This window comes from Peromyscus eremicus, chromosome 12 (genome assembly GCF_949786415.1).
Source record: "Peromyscus eremicus chromosome 12, PerEre_H2_v1, whole genome shotgun sequence".
Taxonomy (NCBI): Eukaryota; Metazoa; Chordata; class Mammalia; order Rodentia; family Cricetidae; genus Peromyscus; species Peromyscus eremicus.
In genome coordinates, this window is record NC_081428.1 from 48,833,465 (window position 1) to 48,846,923 (window position 13,459).

Consider the following 13,459-nt stretch of genomic DNA (forward strand, 5'->3'; position numbering starts at 1 on the left):
CCCCTCAAGTCCTCCTCTCCTTGTTCTCATGCTCTTTTTTTCTTCTCCTCTCAGATTTCTCCTTCTATTTATTCTCTCTGCTTGCCAGCCCTGCCTATCCTTTCTCCTGCCTTGCTATTGACCATTCAGCTCTTTATTAGACCATCAGGTGTTTTAGACAAGCACAGTAACACAGCTTCACAGAGTTAAACAAATGCAACATGAACATCTTTGCACCATTAAACAAATGTTCCATATCACAAACAAATGTAACACATCTTAAAATAATATTCCACAACACCACGCTCTATAAGAAAGCAGGCCGAGTAAGCCATGGGGAGCAAGCCAATAAGCTGCACCCCTCCATGGCCTCTGCATCAGCTCCTGCCTCCAGGTCCCAGCCCTGCTTGAGTTCCTGTCTCCGCCACCTCCCCACCCCCCCCACCCCCACCCCCGCATGTAAAAACAAAGAGCCTTTATTTCAGCTCCAGAGCTTGGTCCCTCTGTCTGTCAGACACAGTGGTGAGAGCAGAGAGCCCTGAGCTCAGGTGGGGCAGAATTTTTATCATAGCAGAGGTTGGGGTGAGAGGATTGCCAGGGTCCAGGACCCTGATTGGCTGACAATTGTCTAGGGGTGTCTGTAAAACAAAAAGTAGGTGTGTACTATAGACTCAGGGACATCTGGCTACCTTATCTAATGGTTGGAATGTTTGGGATGTCAGGTACTTCCTCACCCCTGGAATGATCCCTAGGTGGTGGTATCAGGTTGAGGCTTTTCCTGGATCTGGGTGTTGCCTGCCAGTAAGCCTGTCATAGAAGCTGTGTCTAGGCCCCTAAGCTTGTCTTGACTTCCTTTGGTGATGGACTATAGTGAGGGAGTATAAGCCAAATAAACCCTTCCCTCCCAACTTGCTTTTTGTTTGGTTCATGGTGTTTCTTCATAGCAATAGTAACCCCAACTAAGACAAATACCAAACCAATTTTGCTTGATCTTTTAAACCTTTTGAGTAGTATAACTTCAAAAGCCACCCAAAGTCAGTGGGGTGGTGGCTCATCTATTGATTCCAGCACTCAGGAGACTGAGGCAGGAAGAGTGCCAGAAGTTGAAGGCTAGCCTGGGCCACATAATGGGGTCCTTATCTCAAAGAGGGAGCACTTACGTATGACCCTCTTTCTTAAGAAATCCACACTCACTTTTGGGGACATACAACTGCTTTTCCCCCCTAAATACTTTTATCTCTTCTCACTTTCTTTGTTTTGGTTTATTGGCACATTACTTAATGCAGACTAGACTGGATTCAAATTTGTTATCCTCTTTTCCCAGTCTCCCAAGTGCTGGGATTAGAGGTATGAGCCACCATGCCCAGACTTATTATGTGGCCCAGGTTATTCTCAAAAATCACTATGTACCTCTGAACTTCTGGTCATCATGCTTCCTCCTCTGGAGGGCTGGGGTCATAGACTTGCACCACCATGCTTGGCTTCTGTGGTTCTGGGGTTGGAACCCACCACCTTGTCCATGCTAGGCAAGCACTCTTCCAACTGAGCTACATGCCAGTCCTACTCAAATCTCATTAAATTCCAGCTCTGCTTCATGAAGACCTAGCCTGAAGTTATTTTCTGCAGTGTAAGTCAAAGGTCCCTGCTTCCCGTAAGGAGGGTTTCTGAACTCCTCAACTCTTGTTACCATTGCCACTTCACTAACAAGAAAATCTACTGGAGAAGAGGAAGTACCCAGAACACTTCAGAGCTGAGCTACAGGAGCACATTTGGTTTGGCTTAGCTTCCAGAAAACCGATCTTGTCTGGGAATTAAATACATACATATGTAATCAAAGGAAGACCAGAGAGGTGGAATTTCCAAAACAAATCTTGAGATACGGCTCCACTGAGGGACTTCTTGTCTTGCGGGGAGATTTTGTTGAGTCTAACAGCTAGATGAGATATTGCTGAGATCTTGTGGTATCGTTAAAAGAACCATATAGACTGCGATGCCCTTTAAACACCAGAAGATACAAGATAAACATTATATACTTCCTTTTAATGAGCTGTCAAGTAACACTCCATGGAGACTTAGTAATTTTACGCAGTGAAGCTAGTTTAAGTGAATGTTAAGAAGAGCCGAGAAGAAGAAATGTATGTCAAAAGGCATCGCTGTGCATCAGGAACTATGGCTATGGAAAGGTGGCCTGGGGTACAGAGATAAGTTGGTGATTAAATGGCATCTGGCCTAGGGTTCTAGACAGGAGCCTCTGGTATTCTGCGTGTGTGAGTCCTGGCCACTGTTTTCTTTTCCCCTAGGGCACTCCTGAGTCTCTAGGTCCTTCCTGCCATAAAGGCCACCTCATTTTAAAATAAATTTGTCTGTTTGCCAAAATACCACTGTGATTGATTTATTTATTTATTTATTTATTTATTTATTTATTTATTTATTTTAACGACCTGATCCCTGGGATCCACATCGTGGAAACAATGAACTGGAGCACTCAGTCTTCTGAATTCCACATGTGCGTGCTCACAGATAAACACGTATAAGAAATATATACATGTAATCAAAATTCTAAGCAATCCTATCAGGTCATAAAATTCAGTACTATATTTAAGTACTGTTTGAAGTGGGAACATTTCAGGCAGCAGAGAAATGGGTCTGGTGTTCTAGAGACCAGGTTAGGGAACCTCATTTTCAAAATGAGGTTTGCAAAGGCTGCCCCATGTGTCCTGCCTCTGGCTTGTTTCATCCGTTAAAAGGAAGTGTATCAGCAACCCTTTCAGCATTGTGGTAATACTGTGAAGAGCAGATGGGACAAATAATTCAAAAGAAGGTTCCAAACAACAGCAATACGAACGTAAAGCACCATTCATTTCCTCCTCTGTAAAGTGGGAATAATGACAGTGACCGGCTACGGCGGGCTGGGTAGGGGAACTGTCAGTTTGCACCGTTTCAAACACAAACCATCCTTGGTAGTTCCCCTCCAAATATGAGCCGCAGCACCTCCCTCGGCCTCTCTAGCTCTCCTGTTCTGGCTGCTTCCGTGGTTTGCGGAAAATGTAGTGCTCTCTGGGTAATTTCCACCACAGTGAGTGCAAGGCGGAGGAAAGGGGGAGAACTATTTTGTGGTCGCCTTGAAGATCTAGGTGGAAAAATCAATCTGAAGACAGCCGGCACGGTGCACACTTCCCCTTTGGGAGCAGCAGGCCTCAGCGCGGTCTGTCCACCGGCAGAGTCTGAGTGGAGAAGGGAGGAGCTAAGAGGCAGGGGAGGCGTGGGAGAGGGAGGCAGGGGCGGGCCCCCGGGGCGTCGGCCAATCAGAACGGACCCCGCCAGCGGCCAATCATAGCTCGCCTAGCCTGGCAAATCTGCCCGGCAGTGCGGGGCGGGGCCGCCAGAGTCCCGGGGCCGCCGGTTACACTTCGGAGAGCCTTTCAGGAAAGCACAGGGCAGGGGGCAGACAAGCCGGGTGGGGGCGGGTGGCAGGCAGGCCCAGGCTGGGTACTAGCCCAGGGACACCCACGGAAGCACCCATGAACTAGAGATGGTGCAACCCGGGCGCACACGTGTTGTGCAGCCCGCTGCACGTCTCTATACCCTGTGGGCACCTGTCGTGTGAGTAGCTGCGGGTGTGGCTGTTCCTGGATGCTGTAGGTGTCAGTGAGGTTTGTACCTTCGGGCCTGCCTCCCCCGTCTCCCGAGGGAAACTAAGAAGTTTAACTGAGCAGGGACACTGAGGAGATTAAGGGAGTGGATCTCAGAAGCGAGGCGGAGAGGGTGGGGACTGCGGGCACAGCGGGTAGAGAAGCACCTAGTTAACCCATCTCCCGGCCAGAAAAAGCGTCTTGAAAAGGCTGGCGTGACCCATGTGCTCTGAAATGTCTAGAGAGCCCCGAGCGGTGATGATCACAGAGTGAGTGGCACTGGGCTGAGCCTGTCTAAATCGTGGACAAGAGGGATGCTAGCATTTAGAAAGGCCAGGAGGAAACTCAGGATGGGCACCATCTGCTCTCCCAATCCCAGCGGGACAAAGGCGGCCTCGGAGGTCTGCAATGCTGACTGGATGGCCTCGCTCCCCCCTCACCTCCACAACGTCCCCCTTTCCAATCTGGCAATCCCAGGTATTCGTCTATAACTACTTGTTCACACTGTGTTTAATTCTGCCATTTTAGTGTTTGTTAATGGGCTGGGTTGTTTTCTGTTGTGTTAAAAAAAAATAATTGTCAGTGATCTCTTTTATTTCCAAATAAAAAACTTAACAGGAAGGTAGCTGCTTGAAAGAGAGTCAGGCAGACTGCATCACTGGCCAAGGGGACAGCCGGAAGAATGGAATCACTGCACTGTTGTTTTCTTGTTTTTATTTTGTTTATACCTTACAGCCTCAATCTAAGATTGTTAACCTTCTTAATATTGAGCTCCGGGTATGGGAAGGGCTCACTGACTTGAATCATTCAAGGAAAAGGGGGAGAGATCAAGGATAATGGATAAAAAGTCGTTAACAATCTTAGCTTTGGATCAAAATTAAAGCTGAAAAATATTTCTTTTCTCGTTTATCTGACCTTGTGTGGGAAAAAAAAAATCAGATAACTATTAGGAAATAGGTTCAGACTCGGGGCTGGATATGGAGGCACATAGTTTTGTTGTTGGAAAATCCAGAAATAGAGGCGGCAAGCTGTCCTCACAGGCAGTCATTAGGTGTGATGAAGTGATAGTGTTTGAAGCTTTGTCTATATATACACAGGTGTCTGCCTGGCTGGTCTAGAACTGTAGCCTTGAAAAGCACCCCTGCTCCTGCTGCATCCCCTGCCAGAGGCTTTAAAGCTTGACATCACTCTCCAGCAATCAGTTCATCTTTCCTCGGAAAGGGTTGTTAAAGCATGGTTGTCTTGGGAAGGATGTTTAGACCACACTGAGCTTGGCTTGGTGAGGTGAGCAAAGTCCTGTGATGCTGGCACTTAGAAAGCACTCAAGGAGCGAGGGGTGGACTGGTTCTTTCTCTTTCTTGGACACGTAGCAATTAAAGGTCATCTTTAGACTATCAGACAAACTCACAAACATCCCCTGGACCTATCTACTTTTTTTTCTGCGTTAAAGATGACCTCATGCCACTTCCATCTGCTTTCTATGCATGGGGAAGAGGGATGCTGGCTTTGGATGCAGGTTTTGCCTTCCCTCCCTCTTCTTTTGGAGCTCTTCCAGGATCGTTGTCCTCATGGGCCCTCACTGCTGCTGAACAAGGGAAAGGTTGCAAAATTTTGTTACAGTTACAACAATCGCTTCTGTTTTACTGCCCCTTAACTACAGTTCCTTGGGAAATGCCAGATGGCCATGCTTTAGAACATGTCTTTTCCATGTTTAATTGATGCCTATGGAGTCATCTCCAAAACGATGCATGGGACACTTTTAACATGAGTCATTTGCCTTCCGGCTCCTGGATGGAATTATTTTGCTGAGTGATATGGCAGGTAGTTCATGTTTGCAAACAGAATGGCATCTTAGGCAGGTCCTAAATGACCCTGTCATTCAGGGCATGTCCCAGTAGGCTGGGCTTCCTTCTTCCTTGTACTTTGGACAGTTCAAACTGTAGCACTATTGGACTTGACTGTGAACTCTGACTGACTCTACAAAGAATATGAGTGTTTGTTCTTGATCCATAGTATGTTTCAGTTATTAGAATTGCCAGAGGAAACAAAATTCTTGAGAACCACTGCCTTACTGGGAACTCGGTATTGGTTCTATGAAGCACTCGGGGTTTGTTGACCCTACTCTGTGAAGCAAAGTCTTCCTGCTAAGTGGAAAAGAAAATAGTGTCCTCAACTTCCCTAAACAGGTTGCATTTACTGCCATCAAATGTCTTTTTCCCAGGAATGGAAGAGACATATGTAGGTATGTCAGCTCAGAACAGGAAATTCAAACATTAAGTACCATCCATGTATTGCTGGTTACCAGCCCCCATTGCTGGTTATCTTTACTGCACCCTGACTTTTAATGTGTCCCAGAGAAAGGCTTGCAGTCAGGTTCAGCCTAGCTTTATGAGAAATAAAAATTTATGGAAGGTGTTCAGGAAGAGGGCTCCATCATCGGCCCCTTCCTCTGCAATATTGCTACCTTGGTCATAACCACCACAACCCCCAACACATACACACTTTATTTTTTTCTAGCCTTTCTTTGAGAAACATCTCCCCTATGTAGCCTAGCCTGGCTTCAGCCTTCCAAATTGCAGCCATGGGCCACCACGCCTGATGGTAACTATCCATTATTGAGTTCCACCCTGAAGTACCCACTGTCATACATTACCTCAAGTACTTATACTTCTCATGAAATCAATAGATATTAGTACCCTCATTTTTGAAAAGGGAAATTAGGGGTTGTGGTGTAGCTCTGTTGGTAGAGTGCTTGCCTAGCATGGATGAGGTTCTCAGTCTGATCCCCAGCAGCATATAAATGGAGCAGAGGACAAGCAGGAAGATTAGGGGTTCAAGATCACCCTCTGTTGCATAGTGAGTTTGAAACCTGTCTCAAAAAAGAAATAAGGAAATTATCATCTAGAAAATTTGCATTGTTTTCTCAAGATTGCATATATGCTGAGTGGCAGAGCTAGTATTTAAATGCTTATGTAACAAAAACACTCATTCACTGCCTCGGTGCCCTTGAGGCTGAAAGGCAGATTTCTGAGACCATGTTCTGCAGTATGTGAAAGGAGTGGTAAAAACTGGATGGTTTTTTGTTGTCATTATTCATTTGTTTGTTTGTAACAGAGTCTCATGTAGCCTTGGCTGGCCTGGGACTCCTGATTCTTCTGCCTCTACCTCTCAAATGCCGGGGACTGCAGGCCTAGTCTACCACACCCAACCTGAATTAGGTGGTTTTCATCTGAGCAATCATGTATCAGTTTGAATGCTAGCTAGATACAGAGGAAAGCTGTCTAGAGAGAGGCATAGAGAATATACATGTGAATGATATCAGGTACATAGACATTAGATATATGATGGATAAATAGACAGACAGACAAACAGATATAGATAGATAGATAGATAGATAGATAGATAGATAGATAGATAGATGACAGGCAGACTTGTTTGAATTCTAACCCAGTAAGACTGAAATTCAGAAGTGGTGCTTTGATGCCCTGTGTCTGTGTGCTGAGCCAGATCCATCAGGAGGGGGCCTATGGCAGCAGTAACATAGGAAAGGTCGGGAAAAGGGTGAGGGGTCTGACAATCATAGGTCTGGATGGAGTTAATTATGTCAAATGTGGGAGCACCTGCTGCATGTGCCGAGGCTTTGATGGGAGACAACACATGTGGACGTGTGCTCTCAACAGAGCCCTGATGGATTACTTTACTTCCGCAACTGTTAACCCCACCTGTTAAGCTCCACGGTCACTCAAACATATTGAATTATCTTGGAGGAGAATCTGAGAGTTATTCTCATTCCCAACTGTGTCTAGTCATTTGATCTCTACAAGGTAAAAGATCTTGAAATTATAGATGCTAGTTTTTAAAATTAAAGTTTACTATACAAATACTTTCCTTGATGCTATTGACATTTTCTGAGAGGGAATAGTTTTTCTTTCATTTTCTTTTATCTTTCTTTCTTTCACCTATATAATGTATACCATTTCCCTTCCTCCCTTCCTCCCTCCCTTCCTTCCTTCCTCCCTCCCTTCCTTCCTTCCTCCCTCCCTTCCTTCCTTCCTCCCTCCCTTCCTTCCTTCTTTCCTTCCTTCCTCCCTTCCTTCCTTCCTCCCTCCCTTCCTTCCTTCCTTCCTTCCTTCCTTCCTTTCTTTTTCTTTTAACGGTGTTTCACTCTGTAGCCTAGGCTGGCCTGGAACTTACCAAATCCTTCATCTTCTGCCTCCCAAGTAGATGGTTAGGACTACAGTGTGAACCACCGCACTTGGCTCTATACCAATTTTGAATGAATTTGTTTTCTCTGTATATGTTACTGTTCTGCCCTTTTCTTCCTTTTTTTAAATTTTTTTCTTTTCTTTTGGGGGGTGCTTTGTTATTGTTGTTGTTGTTTTCAACAATGTTCTTTCTCCTTTATTAAAGGTAAGATATTTGGCTTGGGAAGAGCCTTCTTGAGTTGAAGGCTCTTGGGTCATACTGTTGATTCTGGCTGTGGTATGAAATAGCAGTATTTCCACTTGTGATTAAGATATCGATTAAGACCTGGGCATGGTGAGTCACATTTATAATTCCAGTGCTTGGAAAGTTGAAACAGGTGAATTGCTGCAAGTTCTAAGCCACTCTTGGCTACGTAGTAAGTTTCAGGCCAACCTGGGCTACAGAATGAGACTCATCTCAAAAAGTAAGCATATTAAAAAATACACTGAGTTCAAAGAAATTCTTAATCTTTTTTCAGATTAAAGATTAATTCAGAGTTTGAGAGTTTTTTGTTTGTTTGTTTGTTTGTTTGGTTAGTTGGTTGGTTTTTGTTGTTGTTGTTTTTCAAGACAGGATTTCTCTGTGTAACAGCCCTGGCTGTCCTGGAACTCACTTTGTAGGCCAAGCTGACCTGGAACTCACAGAGATCAGTATGCCTTTGCCTCTACTGGGATTAAAGACATGCGCCACCACTGCCCAGCTTGATTAAAGGTTTTAAAAACCAGTTCTTTATTAAAATATAGAAGTATTGGAAAGGATTGCTGAGTCCTTTTAGATCTGGAGGTCATTTTTTATGTCCCTTTGAAACAAGAAATTAGTTTTAGTTCCAACAAGAGCATAATTGTGTGAAAGGAAGCAGGATCTACCTCATTGTATCCTGAGTGCATTCTAAGAAAACTCCGCTTTTAAAGATCTAACCCAGCAATGTAAAGCTACCTCTGCAGACCTCCCCACCGTATACAGTTAAGAGCAATCTGAGATAAATGTCAAAACAGATGCAGATAGTGTGTGGCAGAAGCACACAGAATAGGCAGAGCAACTCCATTTCGTATTCTCAGCTTTGCTGGGAAAATGGCATTCGACCTAGTTTTGAGGAATGGTTACAGAGGGGGTCGGGTAGCTGGAGCCTCTGACTCTAGCACTTGAGAGGCTGAGGCATCAGGAAGGCCTCTATGAGTGTGAGGTCAGTCTGGGCCACAGAGTGAATTCTACATAAGCCTGGGCTACGTGAGACCCTGAGAGAGACAGAGAGAGAGACAGACAGACAGAGAGACAGACAGAGACAGACAGAGACAGAGAGACAGAGACAGACAGAGAGACAGAAACAGACAGAGAGACAGAGACAGACAGAGAGACAGAGACAGAGTTAGTTAGTAGGTGGGTCAGGACTATAAGATATTACTTGAAGATTAAGGTTGGGGAGGGGCAGCTCCAAATAAAATAGTTCAGTTGAGCTAAATGATGAGGGACGTGGATGGAGGCACCTGTCTCGACTCCTTCATGGCCCTTGTCAGTCCTTTTGTTGGGACATTCTCAACCTACTGTTTTTCCTCTCGTCTGTGAATTAGTTGCTGAAAGCATCTATATCTCTTTGTGACCCCAATTCTACTGAGTATGTGGTAGAAGCTCAGACACTTGTGACTGATAAGTGAATAATGCAGAAAGTGGCAGAGGAAGAATGTCGGTGTCTGACACTCATCCTTTTCTGTAGTGTTACATTGTTTCCTTTCACAGTCATTTTCTGTAGTGTTACATTGTTTCTTTTCACAGTCATCCTTTTCTGTAGTGTTACATTGTTTCTTTACACAGTCATCCTTTTCTGGAGTGTTATATTGTTTCTTTTCAAGTCATCGGTTTTCTGTTGTGTTACATTGTTTCTTTTCACAGTCATCCTTTTCTGTAGTGTTACATTGTTTCTTTTTTCACAGTCATCCTTTTCTGTAGTGTTACATTGTTTCTTTTTCACAGTCATCCTTTTCTGTAGTGTTACATTGTTTCTTTTCACAGTCATCCTTTTCTGTAGTGTTACATTCTTTTCACAGTCATCCTTTTCTGTAGTGTTACATTGTTTCTTTTCACAGTCATCATTTTCTGTTGTGTTACACTGTTTCTTTTCACAGTCACCATTTTCGATTGGGTTACGTTGTTTCTTTTTATTTTTAGTGTTCTGAGACAAGGACTCACACTGTAACTCATGCCAGACTTGAACTCACTATATATAAGCCAAGTCTGGCTTCCATTTGAAGCTATCCCCCTGGCTCAGTCTCCTGAGCCCAGCTCCTCCTCCAATGTGGTCAGAGCTAAACTGAATAGACTGTTTAGGTTCACCTTCGGTAAAAAGCCATAGGAAGCCATGAGAAAACTTTTGAACCCACTTCTTGTTGGTATTCACTGTATTCCTGAACCTCTCGACAGGCCCTGTCACAAGCACCCTAGGAAATGAAAATTCTAGGCCAAAGAGATGGGCGTGAGAGTTAGAAAAGAAACAGGCTTTTGGTCCAGCATCCTTTCTGCCTTCCTTCTTCCCTTACCAGCCTGGAGCATCTCACCTTTCCCGTTGCTATCTCTCGCTGCTCTGGTTTCTCCTTCCCCTTTTTACCTTTCTCCCACTGACCTGGCCTGCCCCTGCCCTACCCACCTTCTCCAGGGCCATCCTGTCTTAGGTGACTGGCCCAGCTCTAGTTCCCAGATGACTCTGTCTTCTCAGGTGGCTGGCATTTTCTCCCTCCTCTTCCTTCCTACCCTTCTGGGATCCTGTCCTTGTCTATGAAGTTGAACTAATGATCACTTGGTGATTTCTACAACTATCCTCCATGTGGGTACACACTTTCTTCTTACTTGGGTGATGTGGAGATGAAATCAGTGGGGATGAGAGGGACCAGGATCAAGGGGCCATTGCTCAGATTTGGAAGTCATAGCAAGTGTGATACATCTAAAAGAAATGGAGCGATTATTTCAAAGGTGAACAAGGAGACTGTGTAACAGTGTGGGGTTGGTTCAGAGCTCTGAGTTGAACCCAGAACAAATCCATTCTTCTGGTGGACATGAGGCTGTGGAAAAGCAAGGGCAAAGCCAAACCAAATAATGCTGACTCCATAATTAAAAACATATCATAAGACACCAAGTGATTTCTTAAGCAGGAATGCTTTTTTGATTTGGCTTGGTTTGGTTTTACAGCGCTGGAGAATGAACCCAGGGCCTCATGTATGCTAAATAAGCACTTTATCACCAACCTCTATCTCCAGCCATCTTTTCACTTTTTAGTTTTGAGAATGGGTCTTATTAGATTGCCCAGGCAGGCTTTGTTTAGACTCACTGTTTTCCTGCTCAGCCTCCTGAGTAGCTAGTGTCACAAAACTGTGCCACCAGCCCAGCTAGGTCTTCACTTCCAGTAGGCCTGGGGGGAGACAGAGCAGCTTCAACATGGGTGCTCCCACGAACAGCCTTCTCTCCTGAGACAGCTCTTCACTTCCTGAACACCTGTCCCAATGTCACAGAAAAAGAGCAAGAATTCAGGCATCGTCTGTACCTGTTAGAAGTGGGATCCTGGACTAGATGCAGTGGTGAAGGCCTGTAATCTCAATGTCAGAGAGGCTGAGCCAGAAAGATCTTAAGTTCAAGGCCATCCCAGGCTACGTAGCAAGACATTGTCTCAAAACACCAAAAGCTGAGAGGATATAACTCTGGTAGGGAACTTGCCTGGCATGCACCAGGCCCCAGGTTTCATCCTCAATAGCACCACAAAGTAAATATCAATATACATACATACATACATACATACATACATACATACATACATGCACACATACACACAGGCAGGCAGGACCATGAATTGGTTAAGAATTTAAGTGCTCTACCGAATTGCCTGGATTTACTCCTTCCAAGTGTTGAAACCTTGGTCAAGATAAAGTATCTCACCTTACTTGCTTAATCTAAGAATTAATTTATATAGTGTTCATTCTGGTACAAAATACGCTCCATACGATTATTATTATGTATCTTTATAAAGCCAATCACAAGATCCAAAGATTGAGCCTAGATGGAACAAGAAAAGAGGCCTGAGGTGCAATCTATACCCTCAGGTAATTTGCAGTCTAATTAAGGAGCCCACTATCCAATTAAGCCCTGAGAGCCCCTCTGATCAGATTAGCATAATTTGACAGGCCACGCCCCTAGGAGGGTTAGCTTTAGGGACAGGATAGAAAGAAGCCCATGGTTGCCTAGCTGTGAATGCCAAGGGAGTCTTAAATGCAATGTTTAACAGCTGGTCAAGAGAGCTGGAAAAATCTCCTTTGGTTGTTGACTCTGTCTTGTCCACCCACACCTAACTCAGCTGCCAGACCCTGTCATCTGTAGACATCTGAAGCCTCTGGGAAAGACTCAGCTCTCTGTGACATGGCAGGCCATGTTTGTGGTGCCTTTTCTGTCATTCCCTTAGCAGCTACCCTCCTTGACCCCATCAATTATATCCTACAACCCCCACCCCATGATGACTACAGGAGTGCATTCACCATCCATGCAAACAGATGCCTCAGCCTGCACACACCAACACACATGCACTCCCCACAGGTACCACACAATTGCTATGATCTTGGCCTCCCCCCAAGAGGGTCCAAATTCTGACGTCTCTCATTGCTCATGCCTCATGAACAATCTGCCACCCTTCCCACTGACAGTTCGGTGGCTCTTTCCTGCCTGCTCCCCTGCCAGATTCTTCTGAAGCCAGAGGTTTGTGTGTTTATGAATCTGGCTAAGTAGGAGGCCAGCTGTGTCTCACTTGTGGCGTTAAAAGTTGCAAGGCTTTTGGTTATATTGCTGAACAACCCTGAGAATCAAATGGTATAAGAGGAGTACATTTGAAGATCTCCAGGTGACTCCAAGAGGAAACAGCTTGGGTTACAGAGGCCAGCGGCGCTCTCTAAGTGGGACATCTAAGTCATGTCAACTCTTGAGATAGAATCCTTCCTTTGTGGGTACACTGTCTTCCAGGAGCAGAAAATTTCTAAAGGAGTAGTTCCTTGCTTGCAATTTCTGCTTACTCCAGAATTTGTGTGTGTGTGTGTGTGTGTGTGTGTGTGTGTGTGTGTGTGTATTTGTGTGTGTATACCATATTCTATCAGTATTTTTTTATGAACAAATCCAACAATATTAAAATTAAAAAAAACAGAGCCAAGTGCAGTGGTCCACACCACTTGGAAGTCTGAGGTAGATGGCTTGCTGCAGATTTGAAGACAGCCTGGGCTACACAGTGAGTTCCAAGCCAGTGAGGATGAAAAAAAGAGAGAATGAAGGAGCCATTTGTACCTCCTAAGTGTTTTGGAGTACAGCCATAGTCTGCAGTAATGGAGGAACTCAAATATTCAGGACTCTGTCAGCCCGAGATGAATATCTTATGAACATGTATTTTTTGAAGTCTTATGTTCTAAAAGCAATAGTCTTCAAGTGCAATTGCAAACAGGTGAAAGTCTTTTCTTTCTGAAACTGTTTCAGTCTTTCTGAGAGGTGAGTTTAGATCAAGCACAGAGTCCACGTAGAGCCTCCTGGGAATTAGTGAGCATGCAATATTAATTTGACTTTAATTATTAGTGTTTTTTTTTAACCCC

The 13,459-nt window shown here is 44.7% G+C and overlaps 1 protein-coding gene across 1 annotated transcript in view; it reads left to right on the forward strand.

Annotated features, from left to right (window-relative positions):
• The first annotated feature begins 3,604 nt into the window (after window positions 1-3,604).
• The window catches only part of Plcxd2 (phosphatidylinositol specific phospholipase C X domain containing 2), a 50,668-nt gene continuing 40,813 nt past the window's right edge, over window positions 3,605-13,459 (forward strand). The window contains exon 1 of the mRNA XM_059277007.1: window positions 3,605-4,088. Within this exon, the coding sequence (XP_059132990.1) occupies window positions 3,926-4,088 (163 nt within the window). The 5' untranslated portion in view covers window positions 3,605-3,925. The remainder of the gene's footprint in view (window positions 4,089-13,459) is intronic.